Source organism: Staurois parvus, unplaced genomic scaffold (assembly GCF_062004578.1).
Source record: "Staurois parvus isolate SC_StPar_1 unplaced genomic scaffold, SC_StPar_1.0 ptg001003l, whole genome shotgun sequence".
In the NCBI taxonomy this organism is placed as follows: Eukaryota; Metazoa; Chordata; class Amphibia; order Anura; family Ranidae; genus Staurois; species Staurois parvus.
The window spans coordinates 50,564-77,221 of record NW_028318799.1 but is presented as its reverse complement, the minus strand read 5'-3'; the positions used below and the strand labels follow the sequence as shown (position 1 = coordinate 77,221).

At 46.3% G+C, this 26,658-nt stretch overlaps 1 protein-coding gene across 3 annotated transcripts in view; it reads right to left on the bottom strand.

Moving 5' to 3' along the window:
- Window positions 1-2,025, bottom strand: part of POLRMT (RNA polymerase mitochondrial) — a 162,412-nt gene extending 160,387 nt beyond the window's left edge. For 2 of the 3 annotated variants that reach the window (XR_016307397.1, XR_016307398.1), the window contains exon 1: window positions 1,832-2,025. Coding sequence is in view for 1 of the 3 variants with exons in the window: in XM_089657455.1 (XP_089513581.1) it covers window positions 1,832-1,931 (100 nt within the window). In the remaining 2 variants the exon portion in view is untranslated. The remainder of the gene's footprint in view (window positions 1-1,831) is intronic. The other variant, XM_089657455.1, reaches the window with a different exon arrangement.
- Between the last annotated feature and the right edge of the window lie 24,633 nt (window positions 2,026-26,658).

Below are 26,658 nucleotides of genomic sequence, written 5' to 3'. Positions count from 1 at the left end.
GGTGTCAGTGGGGGGAGGAATAGCGCCCCATCGTTGGTGTCAGTGGGGGGAGGAATAGCGCCCCATCGTTGGTGTCAGTGGGGGGAGGAATAGCGCCCCATCGTTGGTGCCAGTGGGGGGAGGAATAGCGCCCCATCGTTGGTGCCAGTGGGGGGAGGAATAGCGCCCCATCGTTGGTGCCAGTGGGGGGAGGAATAGCGCCCCATCGTTGGTGCCAGTGGGGGGAGGAATAGTGCCCCATCGTTGGTATTAGTGACACAAATGATGGGGCACTATTCCTCCCACTGACACCAATGATACTTACCTTGCTGACCCCTGCTCCAGCCTGGGCTCGCTCTCTCCCTCTCCCATCTACAGCCTGCAGAAGCAAAATTTGCACTTACCTGTCAGCTGTCTTCCTTCTCTGGCCTCTCTCCTCTTCACTCGGTCCTGCAGCTCCCTCGATCTTCTTCGATCTGCGCGCTCTGCCGCTCGGCTCCTCCTCTCCAAGCTCCACCTCCTCGCCGGTGATTGGCCGCCTGTGTGCCTCTCCTGAGCTACAGTTCCGGTGGCCAATCAGCGGCGAGGAGGCGGAGCTGTTGAGTGATCCCGGAGGTGTGGCCAGGTTACAGGGGCAGCATATCATCCCGCCCACAGATCGCGAGACAGAGCAGCGGTGTCTCGGTTCCTAAGACCATCGGAAATATGTTTTCCGATGGTCTTAGGCGACCCCTGGGAAATGGTCGTTCGACCCCCAAAGGGGTCGCGACCCCCAGGTTGAGAACCGCTGGCTTATAGCAAAGAATTACTTTGCTATAAGCAAGCATTTACCTGAATGAAATCGATTCATTCAGCTTTTTTTTTTTTTTTTGTGCTTAGCTGTGATTTGGTCACAGCTAATCACATGACATGTGCATGTGATTAGCTGTGACCATTCACAGCTAGGCACTAGTATACAATGGATGGCATCATGAATGAAACCATCCATTGTATACAACTGTCATGTGACCTGCTGTGATTGGTCACAGCAGGTCACATGGTACCAGCAATGGGAGCCGACACTCGGATCTGTCATCGGCCGTGTCCGAGGTGCACGGGCAGTGACAGATCGCACTGCTGCGCCGCTCTGCATTAGCGCAAACTGCGCATGTGCAAATGGCGTGCACCCGGAGTGCAGAGACACTTTTGAAGTGGCCGGGCGGCTAATGGTTAAATACCACCAAAAGAAAGCGGTCTCAAAAAAAGATACAAATTTCATATGGGTACAGTGTTGCATGATCAATTGTCATTCAAAGTGTGACAGCGCTGAAAGCTGGAAATTGGCCTGGACAGGAAGGGGGTATAAGTGCCCTGTAGGCAAGTGGTTAATAGCAAAAAGTCAAATATTTTTTTTTTCTCAAAATTGTCAGTCAACACACAGGCGATCAAATACCACCGAAAGAAAGCTCAATTCATGGGGAAAAAAGGATGTAAATTTCATTTAGGTGCAGCGTTGCATGACCACGCAATTGTCAAAGTAGCGCAGCGCCATAATGCAAATAATGGCCTGGTCAAGAAGGGGGAGTAAATCCTCAGGAGGGCAAAGGGTTAAGAAAGAGAGAAGTTTCCTGTACAAGCCTGTGCATTTAGTTGAAGCTGTGGTCACTGAAGTTCCAAGGGTGTCAGCCTGCTCCCGTACCTAGCAGAGAGCACACACATCTATGGAAGGTGCACAACTTTCACGTAAAGGGCACTAGAGGAGGACTGTGTGAGAGGACAATGATGACAAGTGTGAGAGCAGTGTGCCCATGTGTGTGCCCTAGGTATGAAGGAGATGAGGAGCCCACGTGTTTGTCCGGAAGTAAAGGCTCACCTGTGTCTAGGAGGCGCCTGCAGCGCACACACAACCTCGTATCGTGTGACACCTGTTCCCGGAGAACCCGGCACAGCACAGCCAGCCTCATCCCCAACATTCCCCGTGCCAGGATAGATGGTACATCCGAGTGGGCTAAAGGACCTTCGTGACGTCACGGCCACATGACCAGCCGTGTGGGGAGGACCGATCATGCTTGTGTGAGTAAACAAGCGTGTGCCTGTGTAGTGGCAAGAAGAGTCCCACCATGAAGATGTCTCCTTAACGCATCTGCGCATGTCACCGGACTTTTTTCTCTGTCGGGAAGACACTTGTGTCTAGGAAATGTGGAAGCTGACACGGCTGAAGGGGGTTTAAAGTATATAAGAGCTTTCGCTGCTGAACTTTCTGTAAATGTTCACTACCCACCAGGGGCGGACTGACAACTCATGGGGCCCCGGGCAATAGGGGATCATGGGTCCCCTGTGTCCTTGCCCAAACTCAAAAAAGCCTATGAAAAAGGTACCAGGGGCATCTCATGGGGCCCCCTACTGACCCCGGGGAGTGCCCAAGTTTCCAAATGGTCAGTCCGCCTCTGCTACCCACAACTATACTGGCTTTAGTACCTTCAGTCACAACAGACTAGGAATGGCAGAGGAAGGTCACATGTCTTTTATGTGCAGGAGGGTGAGCACTGCAGCTAGCCAACTAGCACATTCAGGAAAGAGCAGAAATAGCAGGTTCACTTTACAGCCCCTCTCCATGGAAAGGAAATATCTGAGCTGCCCCCACACTCCAAGAGTTAAAGTGTAAAGGCTCAAGGTTTTATACCTTCATATATATACCATGCATGAAGATGAAAAAAAAACCTGTGTGCAGCCCCCTCTGATCTAGTGATGTTGGCAATAGCCTCAGCTGTATGGGAACTCTCCCTCCTCATCTGAGACAACACTGGGAGCTCATTGGCTCCTGCTTCTGTCAATCACACCCAGTGAGCCAATGGGGGGGAAGCGTGGCCAAGCCGCGGCTCTGTGTGTCTTAGTCATCCGTCACACCACTGTGATTTCTGCAGACTTTATTGCTACTTGTGAAGATTTTCAACAATTTCTTGCAATTTGCATTGCAAGTTCCATTATATTCTCTGCATGTGAAATCACAACAAAACTGCAGAAAAAGTAATGCAAGAACTATTTCAAGATCCTTTAGCCCAGGCGGAAGTGCTAATCACTAAGCCACTACTGGGGCTTAGTGGTTAGCACTTCCGCCTGGCAGTACTAGGGTCGTTGGATCAAATCCCAACCACGGCACCACCTGCATGGAGTTTGCATGTTCTCCCTGTGCCTACATGGGTTTCCTCCGGGTACTCCGGTTTCCTCCTACACTCCAAAGACATGCAGGTAGGTTATTGGATCCTGTATAAATTGTCCATAGTATGCATGAATGTGAGTTAGGGACTTTAGATTGTACACCCCTTGAGGGTTAGGGACTGATGTGAATGTTTTTTATATATATATATATATATATATATATGTATATAGCGCGTAAATTGACAGTGCTACAGTGGGGCAAAAAAGTATTTAGTCAGCCACCAATTGTGCAAGTTCTCCCACTTAAAAAGATGAGCGAGGCCTGTAATTGGCATCATAGGTAGACCTTAACTATGAGAGACAAAATGAGAAAAAAAAATCCAGACAATCACATTGGCTGATTTGGAAAGAATTTATTTGCAAATTATGGTGGAAAATAAGTATTTGGTCAATATCAAAAGTTCATCTCAATACTTTGTTATATATCCTTTGTTGGCAATGACAGAGGTCAAACATTTCCTGTAAGTCTTCACAAGGTTGGCACACACTGTTGCTGGTATGTTGGCCCTTTCCTCCATGCAGATCTCCTCTAGAGCAGTGATGTTTTGGGGCTGTCGCTGGGCAACACAGACTTTCAACTCCCTCCAAAGGTTTTCTATGGGGTTGAGATCTGGAGACTGGCTAGGCCACTCCAGGACCTTGAAATGCTTCTTACGAAGCCACTCCTTCGTTGCCCGGGTGGTATGTTTGGGATCATTGTCATGTTGGAAGACCCAGCCACGTTTCATCTTCAATGCCCTTGCTGATGGAAGGAGGTTTGCACTCAAAATCTCACGATACATGGCCCCATTCATTCTGTCTTGTACATGGATCAGTCGTCCTGGTCCCTTTGCGGAGAAACAGCCCCAAAGCATGATGTTGCCACCCCCATGCTTCACAGTAAGTATGGTGTTCTTTGGATGCAACTCAGCATTCTTTCTCCTCCAAACACGACGAGTTGTGTTTCTACCAAACAGTTCTATTTTGGTTTCATCTGCCCATATGACATTCTCCCAATCCTCTTCTGGATCATCCAAATGCTCTCTAGCAAACTTCAGACGGGCCCGGACATGTACTGGCTTAAGCAGGGGGACACGTCTGGCACTGCAGGATCTGAGTCCCTGGCGGCGTAGTGTGTTACTGATGGTAGCCTTTGTTACGTTGGTCCCAGCTCTCTGAAGGCAATTCACTAGGTCCCCCCGTGTGGTCCTGGGATTTTTGCTCACAGTTCTTGTGATCATTTTGACCCCATGGGGTGAGATCTTGCGTGGAGCCCCAGATCGAGGGAGATTATCGGTGGTCTTGTATGTCTTCCATTTTCTAATTATTGCTCCCACAGTTGATTTGTTCACACCAAGCTGCTTGCCTATTGCAGATTCAGTCTTCCCAGCCTGGTGCAGGTCTACAATTTACTTTCTGGTGTCCTTCGACAGCTCTTAGGTCTTCACCATAGTGGAGTTTGGAGTGTGACTGTTTGAGGTTGTGCACAGGTGTCTTTTATACTGATAACAAGTTCAAACAGGTGCCATTGATACAGGTAGTAAGTGCAGGACAGAGGAGCCTCTTAAGAAGAAGGTACAGGTCTGTGAGAGCCAGAAATCTTGCTTGTTTATGGTGGAAAATAAGTATTTGGTCACCTACAATTTGCAAATAAATTCTTTCCAAATCAGCCAATGTGATTGTCTGGATTTTATTTCTCATTTTGTCTCTCATAGTTGAGGTCTACCTATGATGCCAATTACAGGCCTCTCATCTTTTTAAGTGGGAGAACTTGCACAATTGGTGGCTGACTAAATACTTTTTTGCCCCACTGTATATAAGTACCAGAAATAAATACTTTAGAAATCGTGCTGCAGTAAATTGCACATGCTAAGACACGGACATTTACATTTATTAGATGCGGTTTCAATTTGTAAATCGCACCGGTGTGACGGGCACTTATGGACGCCTAGAGCAGCGGCTCGGGAGTGAGCATGTAGCGGTGCCCCCAGGGCAAACAACTTTCTTTGGGGGCACAGCTCAAGGGGGAGGAATCAGAGCACCTGTAGGGGACCCAAAAAGAATAGGATTGGGGCAGCTGTGTGCAAAACTGCACAGAGCAGTTCAGTATAGACATGTTTGTTAATTTAAAACTATACTAAAGCTTCATTTTTTTTTTTTTTAAATATAAAGTATTAGGTCTAGAGGGCCACAAAAAGCAGTTATACTGGGGTTGGACAAAAAATGGGAACATTACATGATTTTCAGGTATGAAAGTGAAATGTTTCACGCTGAAAGCGGAAGTGATGTAACATTCTTCTGCTTTCGCTGTGTGATGAGACGTCTAGCTAACAGGTGGGAAGCCTCACTTTTGTCATGTCAGTTTCTTGGAAAACCTAGTCTGATAAGCATAAACACGGTCGACATAGTCAACTGACCAAAAGGACATTGGGCAGGATTGTGACCCAGAATAAGAAAACAATTGCAAATGTGACTTCCAAAGCCCATGTCCACAAAAACTGTGTGGAGGGAAGTCCAAAAGCAAAACACAGGTGAGCTGCAATTGCCAAACCATAAGTGACCGATATTAATACTCAGAAGAGGAGAGAGTGGTGTAACACCCATAAATCGTGGTCTATCGATCAGTGGAAGAATGTAATATGGTCCAGCGAATTGAGGTTCATACTGTTCTCAACCACCAGACATGTTTACATGTGGCAAACACCATCCCAAGCCTTCGACCAGAACTGTCTTGAGCCAACGGTAAAGCATGGTGACAGCACAATCATGGTTTGTGTAGCCATAGCTTGGTATTCTGCAGGCCCCATCATCTCCTTGAAAGGTAGAGTCACTGCCAGCAACTAGGTACAAATTTTGGCCAACAATATGAATCCCATGCTGCAGACATTGTTTCCTGAAAACAGCGGAGTTTACCAAGAAGATAATGCTCCAAATCACACAGCTGGTGTTAAGTCATAGTTTGATGAGCATGCAGATGAATTCTCGCACCTTACCTAGGAGGCGTAGTCACCGGACACCAATATCATATCACTATGATAAATTTTGGAGAACAAGGCTCAGGCTTGTTTTCCACCTCTGGCATCTCTGCGAGGACTGGAACAATTTTTATATGAAAAGTAGTATCAGATTCCATTATCCACCATCCAAGACTTACATTTGTCAATTCCCAAGAGAATTCAGGCCGTCTTGGATGCCAAAGGCGGTCCAACACCATATTAGGTAATGATTTTGTTCATTTACTTGGTGTTTCCATACTTTGTCCAACTGTGTTGCTATGGATATTTGGTGATTTTCATAGCTTGGATATGTGAAAAGTATAGATATGTATTAAGACCATGTGCTGTTTTAAAGAGGTGGAGCAGGCAGAGCAGATAACTAAGCCAGAAGGGATAAGACAGACCAGAAGAGAAGATGAGAGCATGAGGAAGATGTGGATGATTTCCTGATGGAGGCTGAATTAGAGTGGACTTTCATCTGAGCATTTCCTTACAACCAGGAGGACAATGGACTTTCTTCTGGGACTTTCTTTCCAGCTACGTTACACAGACTGCCAAGGCCATTGCTAACCCTGCTCAAAGGAATGTTGCATCTTTCCAGGGAGAAAAGTCTGATCGCCCTGAACAAACAGGTCAAAAGGGAATTTTTCTTTCCTCCCATTTACAATACGGGTGTTTATTTCACCCTTTCCTGGATAAGTTCTAAAATTGTTGACAAACGCTGAGTTTAACATTTTTCACGTTATAAAAACCAAGAGGTGATGTAAGGGATTTCCGGCAAAGAGAATCGCGATCAGGAACGCACATGCGCGAAAGAGATTCCGCAGAAGAGCTGCCGCTTCTGCGCAGGCCGCAGGAATGCGCGATCGTGCACATGCACGCACATGCACGGCGAAGATTGGCGCCAGACGGGCTATTTAAAGAGTCTCTGCTCTGGTTCAGTGCTGACTGGTCTTCAGCTCCCCCCTGTGCCCTGCTTGCTCCTGTATGATTCCTTTGTTGCTGACCCGGTTTGTTCCTGACCCGACTCCAATTACTCTCCTGGTCCTGGTTCCTGACTTCGGCTCTGCTCCCGACTTTGGCTTTTCCTACTGATTCTGTACCGCGCTGCCCGACTGTTGATGACCCTGGCTATGCTATGACCCTGCTCCTGTCCTGTGTCCTGGCGACCTACATTGCTCTGCTGCACATCGGGCACTGCCCAGTACCTGCTCTGTCTGCTACTACGGTCCCCATATTAGTGGATACTCTGCCTACCAAGGTCATCATCTGCAAGTGCCGCAAGCAACAACTACTGGCGCTCTTGTCCCCCTGGTCCCTAGACTCCCTCTGTTCCAACCTCAGCAGGGTCAGGGCTAGTGACACAAGTGAGGCCGACCTAGTCAATTCAGTCTCTTATCAGGTACGTGACAGGTGGTATGTGTTGCTATGGGTGATTTTCATAGCTTGGATATGTGAAATGTATAGATATGTATTAAGACCATGTGCTGTTTTAGAAGCTAAGGCCTCTCCTATGGATATGCAAATGGACCAGTCAGACTGGTTTATGAGCGCAGTAGAGGAAGTCTGACTAGAGAGGATATGATATAACAGGAAGTTAGGAAGAGGACTTTTGAACAGGCATGTGGCTTAGACAAAGACAGAGCTGTTCTGGACTTTGGAGAGGAAGAGTTGTTCTGAGAGACAAAGAAGGACACACTTGTTCCAAAGACAGATGAGAAAGCAGTTAGACTTTGAAGGAACCTTGAAGAAGATTACATCAATTGAAGCCCAAGTTAAGTAACTGTTTTAGTGTAAACCTATAATATAGATAGTCAGCTTGTGCATATTGTAGGCATATTTTGCTATGATTTGTGTATCCTGAAGTTGTATGTGCAGACTTTTTCCTGTTTAGTAAAGCAAATATTAATACACCACAGCGGTCTAAGTTTCCTTGGCTTTTATCGTAAGAACCTTTTAAAGACAAAGTAAAACAGCAACTCCTGTCCATATCTGATCTTTTGCTCTCCTGGTAGCCAGCAGTCTCCTGTACTCTTATACTCCAGCCATGGACTGTCCCTGGGTATCCTCATATCCAATGCAAGGATATGGGCTCTGCATCAGAACCTGTGATTGTGACGATCGCAGCGTCAGACCCCAGCCCTTCTCACCAAACTTGTGACCGAAGGACTAGCCAATCTGAAACCGCGCTGCCACGTGCATAACAATGCCATGCCCAGCTGCACCCTGCACACAGATTTTCCAGATAATGGACCACAACCTGTGTACCTGCAGCCTGAGAGGGATTGTTACTGGGTCAGGTTAATTACGCAAAATAACCCTTCACACTGCCACCACCTCTTTTTGTACAGAGAAAGAGGAAACTTGGCAATATTAGCAAGAACACTATAATGTTTGAATAATTGTCCATATACCAGTCACCACAGGCAGGGATATATAGGAGGTTTAAACACATACACAGTAGCGCTCTTCAGAGGCAGGGATTCTTAGTTTGCATTAAAGAGCTTTAGAAAAAGTTCAACGCTTTCAGAAAATAAGATTTATTACTAAAAGGTCAAAAGGGTGCAATAAAAATATTTACAGAAAAGATGTAGCCTACACACACACTAGCACAGCAAAGAGATAACAAGTTTAGAGGGATAAAGTACTTGCCAAACATCCTGGTTTAAGCAGATCAGGTTTCAGAGCCAAAAGGATGCTTTTATCTCCCCAAAGTTAGTTCCGATGTTAAAAGGGAGAATTCTTCAACTTAGCTCAACTCCGCTTAGCTTAGCTTAGCTTCAAGCATCACAGCCTTTATTTAGGAACTCAGCAGGGTGTCTCCCTTAAGCAGAGAACCAATAGCCTCATTTGGGCGGGTGTGGCAGGCGGAGACCCAAGCTGTCGCAAACGTGCGCAACACACAGACTCCATGTTAAGAGTATCCATTTCTCCCTTATTCTCCTTCCCCCCCCCCCCCCTCCCTGAGAGGCACAGTGAAGTGTGTGTGTTAAAAATGTCACAGGCTAGAGCCTAGCAGGAAGCCACATGGTGCCACACTGTCCCAAGACCCTGTGCCATCTCACACCTCGGAGGAGAAAAGGCAAACTTTCCCAGAAGTTGAAAGAGATTCCGAGCTAATAAACCTAGCTCAGCGTAGGTGAATAGAATCAGATGAACACTTCTCAAATCCATTTTTCCCCTATCTCTCATATCTTGGAATATGAGAGACTTGCATAAAAACCAGACATACCGTCAGATTGGCTAGGAGGAGCCAAACAGTTTGATGGATCACTCGACTTGTCTTGTATACACAGGAAAGCAGAAAAATAGATCTCGTGAACCGTTTAGCCTACACTTTCATAATTCATATCTAATCAATCCTCAAACTTGTCTGCTTAATAAGCTACCCACTTGTGCATAGGAAAAGTTATGAGCCCAAATATGAACTACACAAGATTTTGGCTCTAGTTTAGGTCGACACCCAGACCTTCAGGCCTACACAAGGTATTGGTCCTTGGCGTCAGAAACACCCCCTGCTGGGGACTTTAAAACAGGCTGTCAAGCCTAAGAAAAAGTTGAAGACATCTCCCATTTTTTCCATCGTAACAAAGGGAGATCAAAGCCCTTCTGCTCAGAAACTTGGTCTGCTTACATCCAAGGCTTAATGGCAAGTATCTTAACCCTTTAACCTCTCCCTGATATTCCTTTGCTGTGCTGCCTGTCTCTGTATGTTTTATATATATTAAATATTTACAGAAAAAGATGTGACTAAGATATATATATATATATATACAGAAAAAGATGTATCTTAGTCACATCTTTTTCTGTAAATATTTTTTATTGCACCCATTTGACCTCTTAGTAATAAATCTTTCTTTCTGAAAGTGTTGAACTGTTTCTATAGTTCTTAATTGCAATTTACGAAGCCCTGCCTTTAAAGAGAACGCTACTGTGTTTGTTTGAACCTCTGTATAACCGGCCTGCGGACCGTTTTATACAGACGATTATATCAACCATTATAGTGTTATAGCTGACCGCCGAGTTTCCTCTTTCCTAATTAACCTGACAGAGTAACAATCGATTCAGGCTGCTGGCACATCGATCGGTATCCATTAGCTGGAAAATCGTTGTGCTGGGTGTGGCATTGTTACACACGTCACATCGCGGTTGTAGATCGGCTAGCCCTTTGGTCACGAGTTTGGTGAGAAGGTCTGGGATCTGACGCCGCGATCGTGACATATTGTTGGCAGCGTACGTGGGATAGTTACATTAAGAGCTTCAGTGCAGTGTTATAAAATTGGCTCTGCACTGAAGGATTGTAACCTTTGTGGAAACAGTCCTTAGAAACAAGCGGTGCATTTTTTATAGATAGAGACGTATAGCAACAGCTCCTTCCTTTTCCTACTTTCTATTCTATCTTTGCTTGCAATTATGCCTGGTAATGCAGAATACGAGAAAATGAGCAAAGGTGATTTGAAGGTGGAATGTGCCTCACGAGGATTGGACGTCGGTCGCAAAAATCATGAAGATTTTATTAGTGATCTAGTGGAGTATGATATCCGAGCAGATCAGAACTCAGGGGAACTTGAACATGAAGGTGTTCCAGTTACCCACATTCCCAGTGGCTCAGAGACGGCCTCACAGGATGGCCATACAGAGACTGACACTGGAAGATCACCGAATGTTATCACACCATTGCCTGAGAGGGCCAGCACCGGAGTGCCTGTAACCAGCAGAGACTCTCCTCAGATGCAGGAAGCCCTGAAATACCTCATGGAGACAGATCTTGAGGCATACCTGCGGTTCATTGAATGCCAGGCTGATAGAGAAATGGCAGAACGCCAGGCTGAGAGAGAGGAACGCCAGAGGGAAGCTGATCGTCGGCACGAGCTGGAGATGGCAAGGCTGTAGCCACAGTGACCGGGTCAGAACCTCGGGTCCAAGTTTCCAGTGATGGAAAAGGATAGTGACATTGACACATACTTACGGTCATTTGAAAAAACATGCCATCAGTACCATGTGCCCCCAACTCAATGGGCTCAGTACCTGACACCAGGGCTACGAGGCAAGGCCCTGGACGTGTTTGTTGAATTGCCAGAGGGGCAGGACGATGACTACAAAGTTTTAAAAGATGCCATCATCCGAAAGTACCAAATGACCCCGGAAGTGTACCGCAAGCGGTTCAGGTCCATGCAGAAGGGACCTGGGGACTCTTACACGGATGTGGCGAGTCGCTTACGCACCACATTCCGACAGTGGACTAAGGAACTGAAAGCTGACTCCTACGAGACTTTGGAAGATCTCATGATACGAGATCAGCTCTTGCACATTTGCCCGGCAGACGTCAGACAGTTTGTCTTGGAGAGAGAGCCAGCATCTACTAAAGCTGCAGCAGATCTGGCAGATACCTTCGTCCACACGCGGGTGTCTGCCCCTCGCAAGGCTCCTCCAAACAGCTGGTAAGGGGGGAAATCACCCCTAGCAACCTCTCCTATGTCGGTGAGTCAAGCTTCCCCTCCGCCTACACCTTCAGCCCCTGGGGCCAAGCCATCCCTGCCTGACAACTACAGATGTTTCACCTGTGGGAAAGCCGGACATCTCAGGACGCAGTGTCCTGAGCAGAAGCAGACGACATCATCTGGCCAGCAACTCTTCTTCCGTGCTGTCCGTTCGCAGGAAGATGCGGGTAACCCCTGCCAACTTGCAGCCAGTCATTGTGGGCAACCGGTCTGTAACTGGTTTCCGGGACTCTGGGGCAGAAGTCACCTTGATCCGGCCAGAGGTGATTGAGCAAAGGAACCTCATCCCAGGAAAGTTCCTTACTCTCACAGGAGTTGGGGGGACCCGTTCACGCATACCCTGTGCCAAGGTATTCATTGATTGGGGTGCGGGAAAGGCACTCTTGTTTCTTATTATGCCCCTGCCGAGAATACCCAGAAGGGCTCCCTGGAACTCTATGGACATGCCAAGGTACTGTGGGCAGATATTGGGGTAATGTCTGGGCCACCTGTGGATGGACAGAGGGAGGGGGCTGGGAATAGTGTGGGGCTACAGGATTCTCCATTAGCTGGAGAACGAGAAGAAATCTCCTTGCCTGGGGAGGTATCGAACTCATGTGTCATTGGTATTATTAACGTGACTGTTGATAATGGTAATGATGACAATGGGGATGATAATGTCAGCAACGTTGATGGTAATGTCAGTAATATTGATGAGAATGTTGGTAGTGCGAACGATCATTATGATATTCATGATGAAACAAAATGATGCATTTTCAGTGTTGGGGGTCACCCACAGTGCTGTGAAGGGGCCCGAGGTACAATCTCTGGCGGCTGAGCAAAGGGAGGGTCTGGATCGGCCTGTCCCTTACCCAGGCTCAAAAGATTATACCTTGATAAGTGCCCAGGCGTTGGCCTTGCATGGGACTGGGCAGCCGGCTGGGACTTGTAGTTCCATGGACAAGGCAGCACTGAATAGCGTTTCCCAAAGGAACTTCAAAGGTCAGCTAGCTCTGGGTTGCCCTGCTGAGAAGGGTAAACAGCCGGCTGGAACTTGTAGTTCCACGCATAAGGCGGCACTGAAAAGCGATCCACCAAGGACCTTCAGAGGGCAGCTAGCTGGGACGTATAGTTCCACAAGTAAGGCAGCCCTGGAAAGCCATTCATATGGGGATTTCAGCCTCTGGCTAAGTGTGAACTCCCCTGCTGGGAAGAGTAAACACAGGCCTGACAGGACTAATGGCCTATCCACAGGGGGCTGGAAGCCTGAAAGCAGGTCATCTGAGCTGACCTGTCACGGTATGTCAACAGGCAGGCAAACATGTGCCCTAGGTGATGACAGCACACCTGGAGGGGGAGTGCGAGGGGCCTTATTGGGGTTGATTCTTGGATATCAGAGAGGGGGCTGTGGCCCTCAGCCTCAATCCCCTCTCCACTCAGGTCCTGAAGCTGCTGGCAATGCCTCAGATGGTGTCTGGATTCAGGAGAGCCCGGGGAGAGCTCACTGTGCGGTTCAGGAGTTAGACGGCAGAATGTCTACCTCCCTTCTGCCTTCCGCCAACGTCCTCTCCCGGGAGGTGCAGGCTGAATGGGCCAAAGAGACCGAGGAAATGGTGCGGTCAGGAATCCAGGGGTTCGCTAGGGTCTGGGCATCCCCGGTAGTCGCGGTCCTCAAACAGGATCAGATGACCAGGCTTTTTGAGGACCTTGGAAAACTGAGCGCCAGCCCTGTGGTTGTGGCCTACCCCATGCCCAGGGGCCATGAGGTGATGGAGCATCTGGAAGGTGCACGCTGTTTAACCATCATGAACCTTAGCAGGGGGTATGGGCCACCATCTCTAACCCAGGAGGCTCGTGACGAGTCAGCCTTCACCACCCCATATGGCTTGCCTGAATTTACGGTAAAGCTAGTTGGGGTTGAGAACGCATCAACCACCTCTCCAGGGGTCAGGAATGACCTGCCATGCGGAGTGGAACTGGGTGCCGTTGCCCACTTTAGGGGCCTTGCGGTGTTCGGCCCTGTCTGGGAAGAGCAACTTGGGCCCCTGTCCCTAGTCAGGAACAAACAGCCCGTGCCTAGTTTGACAGTTGAGAATGGTAACAGTCAGAGGGGCATGTCAGTGGTTCAGTTTTGGGAACCACCGGTAGGAAGAGACCCCCAGAGGTAGGGGCATGGGGAGACTGAGGGTGGCCTGGTCTACTCCCCAGGCCAAAAACAGGTTACGTCAGTCGTGGGTGCAGCTGGCTATGGTAAGACGCTTGGGTGCAATTATCATGGCTCAGCCAGACCTGTGACTGACCTAGCAGATGAGGAACTGGTGTCCTGGATGCTAGCAGGTAAAGAGGACTGTTTATCTTGCATGAAGGTACCTGTGGACACCTCTGGGAGGCGAGTTCCAGACTTTGCCTGTCCGGTTCTGGTGCCCACAGGCGCCACTGCCTTCGGGCCAGATGTAGTCCTAGGCCTGAGGAAGGAGATGGGAGAGGGAAATCTCCTTCTCTACCTCGACAAGAAACTGCACATTAATATGGTAGCAGATGACACCCCTGAGCCAAAGTGTTTTGTGAACAGGTGGGCACCACGGTATTCGGATAGCCACAGATGACTGTTGCCCACCCGTGACCACTCACTTGGTCGGCACAGCAGTGTTGCCGGGGAGAAAAGATTCCTTTTCAGACGGAACTTGGTCCTCCCGCAGTGCAGCAGTACCAGGTTGACCCAAGGTGAACCTCTGGGCAGAGGTCGGTTGTGTCAGGAGGGAAATTGTAGTTACCTCCCATGCAACTACCTGAGGGGGAGGTGTCGCAAACGTGCTCAACACACAGTGAAGGACGCAGACTCCATGTTAAAATTATCCATTTCTCCCTTATTCTCCTTCCCCCCCCCCCCCCCCTCCCTGAGAGACACAGTGACAGATGTGTGTGTGTGTGTGTGTGTGTGTGTGTGTGTGTTAAAAGTGTCACAGGCCAGATCCCAGCAGGGAGCCACGTGGTGCCATACTGTCCCAAGACCCAGTGCCATCTCACACCTCGGAGGAGATAAGTCAAACTTTCCCAGAAGTTGAGAGATTCCGAGCTAATAAACCTAGCTCAGCATAGGTGATAGAATCAGTTAACACTTCTCAAATCCATTTTTCCCCTATGTCTCATATCTTGGAATATGAGAGACTTGCATAAAAACCAGACATACCGTCAGATTGGCTAGGAGGCGCTGAACAGTTTGATGGGTCACTCGACTTGTCTCGCATACAGAGGAAAGCAGAAAAATAGATCTCGCGAACCATTTAGCCTACACTTTCATAATTCATATCTTATCAATCCTCAAACTTGTCTGCTTAATAAGCTACCCACGGGTGGGAGGTCACTTGTGCATAGGAAAAGTTATGAGCCCAAATATGAACTACACAAGATTTTGGCTCTAGTTTAGGTCGACACCCAGACCTCCACGCCTACACGAGGTATTGGTCCGTGGCGTCAGAGACACCCCCTGCTGGGGACTTTAAAACAGGCTGTCAGGCCTAAGAGTTGAAGACATCTCCCATTTTTTTCCATCGTAACATAGGGAGATCAAAGCCCTTCTGCTCAGAAACTTGGTCTGCTTACATCCAAGGCTTAATGGCAAGTATCTTAACCCTTTAACCTCTCCCTGATATCTCTTTGCTGTGCTGCTGGTCTCTGTATGTTTATATATATATATATATATATATATATATATATGTATATATCTTAGTCACATCTTTTTCTGTAAATATTTTTTATTGCACCCATTTGACTTCTTAGTAATAAATCTTTCTTTCTGAAAGTGTTGAACTGTTTCTATAGCTCTTAATTGCAATTTACGAATCCCTGCCTTTAAAGAGAACGCTACTGTGTTTGTTTGAACCTCTGTATAAAATGGTCAACAGGCTGGTTATACAGACGATTATATCAACCATTATAGTGTTATAGCTGACCGCCGAGTTTCCTCTTTCTCTGATCAAAAAGGAGGTGGTGGCAGTGTGAAGGGTTAATTGCGTAATTAACCTGACCGAGTAACAATCGATTCAGGCTTCTGGCACATCAATCGGTATCCAGTAGCTGGAAAATCGTTGTGCAGGGTGCAGCTGGGTGTGGCATTGTTACGCACGTCACATCGCAGTTGTAGATCGGCTAGCCCTTCGGTCACGAATTTGGTGAGAAGGTCTGGGGTCTGACACTGCGATCATGACACAAGCTATGACCAAAAATCCCTCCTAGCTTATATTATGGTTCATAACTTGCCCTGGATCCATATAACATTCTATCCACGAGTAGATTAATACGCAGAATCTTCTGCTGAACGTCTACATATGAAATATGAGATACCTGCTGGGATGGTTAAGGAGATATTCTTTTCTGCTCTCCTGTTGATCTCAGCTAGGGGATGTAATATACCAATTTGTATTAAAGTGAGCCATCCGAATATGTGCTCCATGTTTATGTAGTTATGTCCTATTTGAAGATATAAAATTATATGGAAAAGTGAGTTTTTAAATGTAAGTCTGTTTTTACGACTACCTGGAATGTCTTTGAGGCTCCGTGAGGGCTTGGTTTATGGTTTTATGATCCCTTCTCCAGCAAGAGTTCTCACAGACATAGGGGAACCAGCTAGTGAGGTTTATAGCCATGACGCCCTCCCAATGAGTTTGACATGTGCTCTGGATGATGACAGATCACAGGCAGCACTCAACAGAGAGGGAGGGGGGATATCTGAGGAATCTGATTTGGGAGAGAGAGATACAAAATAGAGGGGTTTGGAGCAAAATGGATGACCGCGTCCATCTGTGTGCATAATTGCTAGAGCATAACGAAGAAAAGGCTGTGGGGACCAATCTTACACCCTGGAGGGAGCTTGTGGGAGAAGAGGTTCAGAAAAGCTTAAGGGCTCGTTCATGGTTGGTTAAACCAGGCAGTTGATCTGCAGTTTTTACCACCCGCATGAACACTAAGGCTAGGTTCACACTGCTCTGATCGGATTTTGTTCAAGCTTTCAGTGCAACTAAGATGCTAGTTTGATAGTGGTTTGAATATTATATGGGGTCAAAATCACACTGGAATTACACTAAAATAGTATAGAAACCTTTCAAAATTGTGCAGCATAGTTGCATTGATGAACGGTCATCCTTGAAAATAATGTGATTTCCCTTGTCATGCAATTCAAGTCACATTTGAAATTGTATCAGTGTAAATCAGACCTAAAGAGAGCGCCATTAACAGCTGTACACAGGCCACATCTGCAATGCTGTGCTTCCCAGCTGTGGCACAACTTAAACAGTATGCCACTTTTGGCAGGCAGTGCTGCTGCCGAAAACAACTAATGCAGTTCTGTTGGGCTGTGGTAGCATGGCAATTACAGGGATAAACCAGGCAGTGAGGAAGCAACATATCTCCTGGCTGCTTGTCAAACACAGGAATGGCAGTGCGTGCTGCACTTGTGAAAGAGCCCTAACTCCAGGTTTTAGAAGTAGTTGTGAAAGGGCGCTGGACATGGATGTTCACAGATCATCAAAATGTGTAAAAAGTTAGAACTGGAGCACCCATTGGGTATTTTAAACAGCTAAGCACAAAGACATGGATCCCCCAGAACATTCATCCAAGTGTCATAGGTCAAAGAGAGCTTCACATGAAAATTCCTTAGGAGTCCAAAGTCTTTATTGTTCAAATGGTTACAACAAGCAGGACAAAGGGCAGGCAACACATTTCAGGGACCACACAATCCCTATTCATTAGGGCTGGGTGAAGTGGCAGAATGTTAAATGGACTCAAAAGTACTCCTAAGCAGACTGATCTGCAGGAAAAGTAAATGTTAGAGATTCTGTATACAGGCCTATAGAACAGACAGTCCACACTCCATGTGTTTATCTGCTGCTTGTCTGCTAACAGGATAAAGGAACTTTATCACAGAGAAAAGACAGAGTTTAATCATAGATGCAGCTACAAACATATTCTTCAACCAGCAGATGGCAGCGTTTATAGCTCTACTGAACCTCAAAGTAGTTATTGCAAAATACATGAACACTGTATTCCAACAGGAAGTGACAGACAACAGTTAGTGCTGGTGTTCGCAATTGAAGTAAGGAAATACTGGGAAAAGCAATTGTACTTAAAGCTTAACTCCAAGTTTTGTCTACTTTAAATACTTTATTTGGGTTAAGTTGACCCAAACCTTTTTCTATAACTAAGAAATGCGCCCTCTGTCAGCACTGTATTAAAATGTATGTGGCATCAGCATACAATATTCAGTACTGTGTTCTGGCAGTGGTATGGTGACTCTGTTCCGTTCCCAAAACAGAATCAAGCTGGCCTGAGCAGCACAGGGAGTCTTTTATTTTTGTGAATGAATGCACCTCAGCCAGACAAAAGCAGTCAACTAGATTTTGTTTCAGGAACGGAACTGAAAGTCCCTGTACCTCTGTAAGAACACAGCACTGTATGTAGCTGATGCCCAGTAGGCCCTTTTGACAGTTTGCAGGCCCAGGCCCTCGCAGAAGGTGCCAGATTGGCATGCTTCATGGATGTCTGAACAGCAAATTGTGCAAACTCTTGGGTGAAGGCAACCGTACCCAATGGTCACTCTTGGAAGTTTCTCAGTGCCTCTCTGCCACACTTTGTCTCCCCCATCAAACTTCCGGACACGCCCCCAAAAGGCAGATATACTGCTGTAATGCATACAAACGCTTCAGGAAGCAGTAGTACCAGTTCCATTCACAGAAAGATATACAGGTTTCTATTCTACCCAGTTTATGGTCTGCAAGAAGGATGGGGATTGGTGTCCAGTTATAGCTCTAAAAAGGTTGAACCGCTTTATTCTCTTGGAGAAGTTTAAGATGGAGTCTGTCCACACAATCATTCAGACAGTACAACCAGGCAACTGGATGCTTTTATTGGATCTCCAGGATGCTTACCTTCATATTCCAATCCTCCCTGCCTTCCAAAAATATATCTAGGAGGCATTTACAATTCAGCAGCCTTCTTTTTGACCTTTTGCTTTTCTCCAAGGATGTGCACAAAGTTCCTCATTGCAATTTTAGCCCCACTGAGACTGCAAGACCTCCAGGTTCACCACTACCTGGACTATATCATTCTGTTGGCCAGAGATCAGAATCAGCTGTTAGAACACTGAGAAATTCTCATTCTCACTCTAAAAAGATACAGCTGAATCATCAATTTCAAAAAGCTATCTCATGGCAACCCAACAGCTAGTGTACCTAGGGGTGCTCTTCGACTCTGCCAAGGCCCATGTTTCACTTCCACCGGACTAGCGGTGATAGGAAACAAAATTTTGAGAGCAGAAACCTATGTTCCTCTGACGGCTTCCCAGTGCCTCAGTCTGTTGGGAACTATGTCATCATGTATACCGATGGTCCCCTGGGCACATTGGCACCAATGTCAGTTCCAACTGGGATTCCTAGGGCAATGGAGGAAACAGTCTAGCTCAATTGATATTGTCGCGCAGCATGAGGAGTCTACAATGGTGGTGGAAGGAGTCCCTGTGGAAGTCACGATCCTTAGGACCTTTAGACTGGATCACGGTTATGACAGATGTCAGCGAAACAGGCTAGGGCCTGTCATTCCAAGGCAAGTGGAGATTCCCAGCCAAGGAGGTAGTCTCAAATGCACTGGAGGTACAGGCAGCATTCCTGGCTGTGCAACACAAGATCAAGAACAGGCAAGTCTCTTTGCATTTAGAAAACAGGGCATCAGTTGCCTATATTAAACGCCAAGGAGGAACCCTCAGCAGTACATTGTTGAAGAAATTGGAACCCATATAATCTTGGGCAGAGGATCACCTACAATCTCTAAGGGCAGTGTACCTCCCTGGGGAATTAAACATGCTGGCAGATTGTCTTTCACAAAGTTTCCCAGCCCACGAGTAGGTTCTACATACCCATGTATACTCCCAACTAGCGCACAGGTGGAGCCTGTCCCAGATGAATCTTATTGCTTCTCACAGTAATGCCAAGCTCCCAAGATTCCTGTCCTGGTTTCCGCACCCCCAGGTGGAGAAGATGAATGCACTGACCTCACCATGGAACTGCAAGATGGCATAGGAGTTTCCCCCAACATCTCTCATAATGAGATTCCCACGTCTCCTGGTTCAGGAAGACTTTCTCCATCTGAATATTCGCAGGCTGGAACTTCGAACCTGGCTATTTAAAAGGGGGAGGCTGGAGAAACTAGGTTGCTCTGCCAATGTAATCTCTACCTTATTGAACGCTAGAAAGACTTCTACGAATAATGTCTATGTGAAGATCTGCGACAAGTTTATCTCTTTTCTGACTGGGCGGGACTTGGATCCTACCGTGCCACAGCTGTGCTGGCCTTCCTTCAGGCAGGTCTGGACATTGGCCTTAGCCTGAACTCATTAAAAGGTCCAAGTGTCGGCCATCAGGGCACTGACAAAAATCATATGGGCCGAAAATCCATTAATCATACAATTCATGAAGGCAGTCATGAAGATTTGGCCCCCAAGGAGGAGAGTTTTTTTTTTTCCCCCCCCAATGGGATCTGTCTGTCTTGTTGGATTTTCTGTTAGGCCGTTTGCTCCAACGGAGCAGTGTTCACTCTGGGACATTACATAAAATAGTGTTCCTGGTTGCAATGACTTCAGGCAAGAGGGTGTCTGAGCTGCAAGCCCTCGGAGCCTCGGAAAGACATTCTTTCCGGACAGAGTAGAATTGGATTATTTTGTTCCAAAGGTGGTTACATCCTTTTATTTTAACAGACATCTGAGCCTTGCCTGCCTTCCCAGGAAATTTGCATGAAGTGGACGTTTCTAGAATGCCAAGTACCTATCAGCAACGGGCCCTTTCAGATCATCTGATAGGCTCTTCGTAATTCCCGCCGTGAAACAGGACAGGAAGCTACTGCAAGGTCTCTAGCAGGATGGATTGTGAGATATATTCAGAGAGCATACAGTGCGAGAGGTTGGGAGCCTCCCACAACTGAGTGCACACTCTACCAGGGCAAGGGCAGCCTATTCAAGGGTGTCAATAGAAACCATTTTGCAGAGCAGCGTCATGCAAAAACATGCTTGCCTGGTGTGGTGGATTTGCAACCTGGTACCACAATTAGGAAAATCCTCTTTTTTCCAATAACCTGGAAGGTGCTCATCACAGATGTTAGCATGTCAGTTTGGGGGGGTCCTGGATGCCCACATGGTGTGGGATACTTGGTCATTGGAGGAACCCCAGGTTAAGATCAATATCCTGGAATCTCCTAGGCTGCTCACTCAGGATTCAGTCACACAACGCCATACCACTGGTCTACATCAACCATCAGGGAGGCACCAGAAGTCTCAGGCTCCATGCACACTGAGTGCGCTGGTAACGTTAGCTGTGTAAAATCACGTTAAAAACATGTTTTTTTTAGTGTTTTTTGCATTAGCGTTTAGTGGCATCTTTCCGCATTTGAGTTTTTAGCAGGGTTTTTTTTTAACCCATTTTTTGATTAAAAATAAAGCCCAAAAACGCCGGTTTGCGGCGGATTACCACGATTTTCTATGTTAGAGCATTTTTACAGCTAGAAAACTCCTAGAACCCCACTAGTCCTGGGGTTTTTTCCTGTCAAAAAAACGATCACAGTCTGTGTGTGCATGGATACATAGGATAACATGCTGGGGTGTTTTTGGCTTTTGACATTTTTTTTCTACAGCCAGTAAACAGCAGCTGTAAAAACGTCAAGTGTGCATGAGGACTCACAGCTCGAAAAAAAAAAAAAAACCCATAAAGTTCTGGTGTGGGCATAACTCCACCTTACCAAATTAGTCAGGTTATACCACCAACTACAGGAGTTCCAGGATAACAGGTCCCCTGAAGGAAACTTGGAAAAGTAAAAACAGGCCTATACAAAACAACCAACTGATCAACATGGCAAGAACCAAAGCATTACATTCCTAAAGCTTAGAAATGAGGAAAAGGAAAGGCGCATATACGCAGCCATGATGGCAGATGCTTGAAGCCATTGCTCCACTCCACACCAGCTCTTCTCCTCCACTGCCAGTCAATACCAAGCCTGCCAGCTCCCTCCACACACACGCACTCCCTTCCACAATCCCCAGAGTCATATCCATGCCCAAGGGGTAACAGTGGGTTGCTGCACAGCCGGAGAAACACTGGTGAGGTGGGGTGGTTGAGATTATGGCACCAATTCCTCTCCACACACAGCTGCTCCAGCCACAGCTTCAGGGGGATTCCTCACAATCTCAGGGAGGTTAGCTGCAACTAAACTCTATGTAAACTGCACCAGCTTCCCCAGGGGGAGACCTGCTTCAATCAGAGAACTCAATTCAAATGAAACTAGACAAAATATTAACAGAACCAACCAGAATACTAATTGTATACAGGATCTAGAGCAGCAGCTTGAGGAGTCGCCTCAAAAAATTGCTGACTTGGAGAACCGCTTTCGCCGTTACAGTTTTAGTATTCAGGATTTCTGATCCTTTAACAACTCTGCAGAAATCATCTGTGAATTAATCCAACATCTAATTCCCAATATACTCCTGCACAGGCTGGAGCTGGATAGAGTCCACAGAGCTCTCATGGCACCACGGGCCATCATTGTGACACTCCACTTTTATGCTGTTAAGTAATTTCCCTCGCCCTTGTCATAGTTTGTTCTTTATCTATAACTACGCAATCCAAATTTTGTGTACATTTCACCTGCTACTGTCCAGAAGCTATAGAACCGAAACATCTGTTAAAACCGCTCATGGCCAAGGGCAAAAAATACCACTGGGCCTTCCCACTGGTCCTTACAGTCCAAAACAAAAGCAACTCTTTTTCATTTCAGCACAGAGAGGCCTACTGAAATGACTGGGACTCTTAATGATGGACCAGGCTGGCTTATCCCACTCCTCTTCTCCATGAACCCCAGGTTCTGACAGACCTCCAAGTCCTCTATTATCTGTATGGCGCTCAACTAGAAGCAAGACCAAGCAATGGGAGAGACCTCCATAGAGGCTATAGCCCTGTCTAATGATGTGACACCTCTTGGATCCCAAGTGGGACACTTGCCTGTTTTACCACCATTGTTTGCTGCAGAAACTTTGTTTTTTTTTTTTTTTGCAATGTTACTCCTTTCTAGTCCACCATTGGATTTGCTGCTCACATATTCTCATACTGGCCAAACGTCTTTGACCATGGCTGGCTGTCCCTTTTCAGCTCCATTTAAGTTTATGGAACTTTTTGAGAGTCATTACACCTGTACTGAACTGATCTTGACGTAGTACACGGTTTGGTTAGTATACATAGCAGCTCTCCTTTTGGCATGTCTGGGGGGGGGAAGATGGGGTTTTCTTTGTTCCTGATATTACAGTTTGTTATATATAATTTATTTCAATGCTTTCAGGTGGATATCTGAATTAGCAGAAATTGATGGTGGTAGTCATGGACCCTGTTTGGCTTTAATCTCCACCTATGATGTCGTTCCGACAAACCTGCTGGTAAGCTTTAGGCCTCCATTGTTCTCAAGAGTATGGGAGTTTAACACTGGATTAAGAGTTGTAACCTTACGGTTTCACTCACTAAGACATATTTGTGCTTTTTTGTCCTTACAGGACTCTCAGTCTAGCTCTCAGTCTGTCATCTCTTTATCGTTTACCTGTTCTACTCTATTGAGATGCTCTTCTCTTATGCTTACCACCGGGAATAATCACCCTTTAAAATTTCTTACTCATAATGCTGAAAGGCTTTTCACCTCTTTATAGGTGAATTTATCTCTTGGGCATTATAAGTCCCTGAGGGCTGATGTGCTCTTTCTACAGGAGATGCACTTCTCACCATTATACAATACAAAATTCTTACACCAGCATTATCCTCAATTTTAGTTACTGACCAACTTTCCAAGCAAGGGGCCAGTTATTGTCCTTCAGGCTTGGGGGGGGGGGGGGGGCAAACTGACAAGTGGGAGTAGAAAATGCCCCAGGATCCGTGCCCCATCATTGGTTTTAATGGGATGAATAGTGTCCCATTGATGGTGTTAGTAGGAGGAATGGTGCCCCATCATTGGTGTCAGTTGGTGGAATAGGACAGATAAGTACAAGCAAAGGGCCACAGTTTGGAGACCACTGCCCTAGACTCTGTGATCCAGAGGGGAGGTATATTTTCTTATGGGATACATGGAGCGGTCACAGGTCACCTTGACATCTTTTTACACCCCGAACACAGAACTACCCTTTTTTGGGAATTATACAAAATAAACCCACAGCTCAGAGTTGTTTTTGGGTGGGGACTTCAACGTGAACCGCGATTCAATTCTAGACCAGGCATGCAGGCCATCAATGTCTCAAAGACACCTGCCTACATAGGTACTAAACTGGCCAAAATTCTTTATTTTTTTTTTTTACTTAGGCTGGTCATATTATACAATTTGTGAGAATTTTGTTTTAGATTTAGCAAAAACCATATAATATAAGGTCAAACAGAAAATTGTATAATGTATGGCCAGCCTTAGGGGATAAATGTGTAGCCTTTCCTGGATGGGTTTAACACCCTCCAAATGTATACTATGTCCACAACACTTGCACATTGATTTTTTTTTATTTTTTTTTTTAACACCATCTACTTCGGTCCCATTGTTTTGTGCTAGTAAGATAACAGAGGTATCCTGGTCTGACTATTCAGCACTTAGGCAATTTATGACTCACTCCCTCCTTAACCACTTACACCCCCCTTCGTGCCCAGGCCAATTTTCAGCTTTCTGCACATTCGCACTTTGAATGACAATTGCCACTGGGTGTTTTATTTTTTGCGCTATAAACGAAAAAAAAGCAAAAAATTTGAAAAAAATGTGTAAGATTTTGTAGAGGTAATTTTTCTCCTTCACTGATGTGCGTTGATGAGGCTGCACTAATAGGCAGCACTGGTGGGCATTGATGAGGTGGTACTGATGGGCAACACTGACTCATGGCACTGACTGGAGGTGCTGCTGGGCACTGATAGGCAGCACTGCAGGGCACTGATCATCAGTGCCCTGATGTGATCAGTGCCGTTCTTCTCTGTGACAGCTGCCAGTTATTGACAGTAAAGTGCTACTGATAACAGTCAACTGTATTTACTTTCGTGATCTGCTGTGTCATTGGGACATAGCTGATCACGTGGTAAAATGCTGCTGGTTATTGGCCTTTTACCTGGTCAGCTGTGTCCATAAGACACAGTGATCACTGAGATTGCCCAGTGCACGCCCCTGGGGGGCACGCAGGAGGGCGCTTTTTGGCAGGACGTCATATGACGCCCTCCCAGAACTGGGTAACCGCACTGTAGTCATCTTTCGGCTATAGCCTGGTTACCAATTGGCTATTAACACTTCCATCTGTTTTGAAGTTGAGCAACACATTAAGAACTTTTTTGCACAAAATGACCCTACTGACCCCTAACCCTTTGACTAATGGGGTGGCCCATAAGGCCACAGTTCAAGGATATTTGACCCAAAATGTGCCTCACTTGAAAGGCCCCAGTTTCTTATATGTCAAAGCGCAAATTGTCCAAACTACTACTTAAACCTAAACAAACTTCGGATTCAAGTCCATGTCTCCCTAAACACACAGACTCTGAGAACTGGAGGACCAGGATACAGATGTGGGGTCTTTGTGCCTAAACTGGCATTGACTGCTTCAAACGCCCCCTTCCTAGACTCAGAGACTCAAAGACGATGTTAATATAATGAGCTCAAAACAAACCTGATGCTGAGGACTCTTTATGTAATTGGTTTATTAAGGTGATATGTAATTATGGTCTGTTTTCCCATTGTGTGCCTCCTAGGTGTGCATTCCATTGTTAATAGAGTCCCCTATTGTTTGTCTGTTGGCAAGTCCTCTGGGAGGCTCCTGCATGATGAGATTACTCTGATTAGATAACGAGGTGAAGCTAACATCAGTGTGGGATGTGTATCATAATGTAAAATATTTGTTGTTATTGTTCATGTATGTACTGCCCTATTTCTGGAGTGTATAAAAACTATTTCTGTTCAATAAAAGTAGTTCCAGTTTGCATCAAGCTACTGTGGTCTAGTCTTGGGTGCAAGATACCAGCTATAATACCTTAGTCCTGTGTCCTAGCAGCCAAGAAGCGGTTCTCTGATGGAATCACCCAATTGGGGCACAGGTGTCCTGTCACACTTTCCCTACAGCAATCCTGAAAATAAGAAAACAACTGCACAATTACACAAAACCCCCCAGGTGATCCTTCAACTCTTCCATTCTTATTACTCTAACCTTTGTAAGGCTTCTGCAGTGTTGGAGCTGGCAAAGTACCAGTTACACTTACCGGTAATGGTTTTTCTGGGAAATTTTCCAGGACACCTGAGAGATGACTAGCTCCACCTCATAGAAAACACAATTTAAAAAAAAAAAAAAAATGTTTAAATTCCGTGCCCTTCCCTCCACTCCTCAGTTATGCAAGAGTATTCCCGCACCCTGCTGCACAAAGGTATTCTGCCTCAAATTATTTAACACCAGACAGAGGTGGGAAGTAGGCCTGCCGTCCTATAAGGTTTCCCAGAAACACAGTTACCGGTAAGTGTAACTGGTACTTTTCTCTCGTCATCTTCCAGGGCGGCCCACCTGAGACGAGAAGTAAGGAAGGCCTACCTTAGGGCAGGGCCCTGTAATGCTTTCCTGCCAAACGCCAGGTCCTAAAGGTGACAACAGCTCTACCCTGTAGTGCCTCACGAAGGTGTCCTGGCTTGTCCATATGGCTGCTCGGCCGATCTGTTCAATCGATGCTCTGGCCCTCTTCACCCAAGAAGTCACCAGCAATCTAGTAGAGAGCGCCCTCAGGTGTAAAAGGAACTGAAACCCCTGATTGCTCATAAGCTAAGAAGATAACTTGTCTGATCCATCTAGCTATTGTTGGCTTAGATGCTTGCTGTCCCTTCCCAGGGCCACTAAACGAAATCAGAAGGTGACTGGAATTGCTGAAGTCACTTACTCTATCCAAATATGTCAGTAAACGTCTGACATCTAAAAAATTAAAATCTTTTCCCTCTCATTCCTAGGGTTATGACAGAAA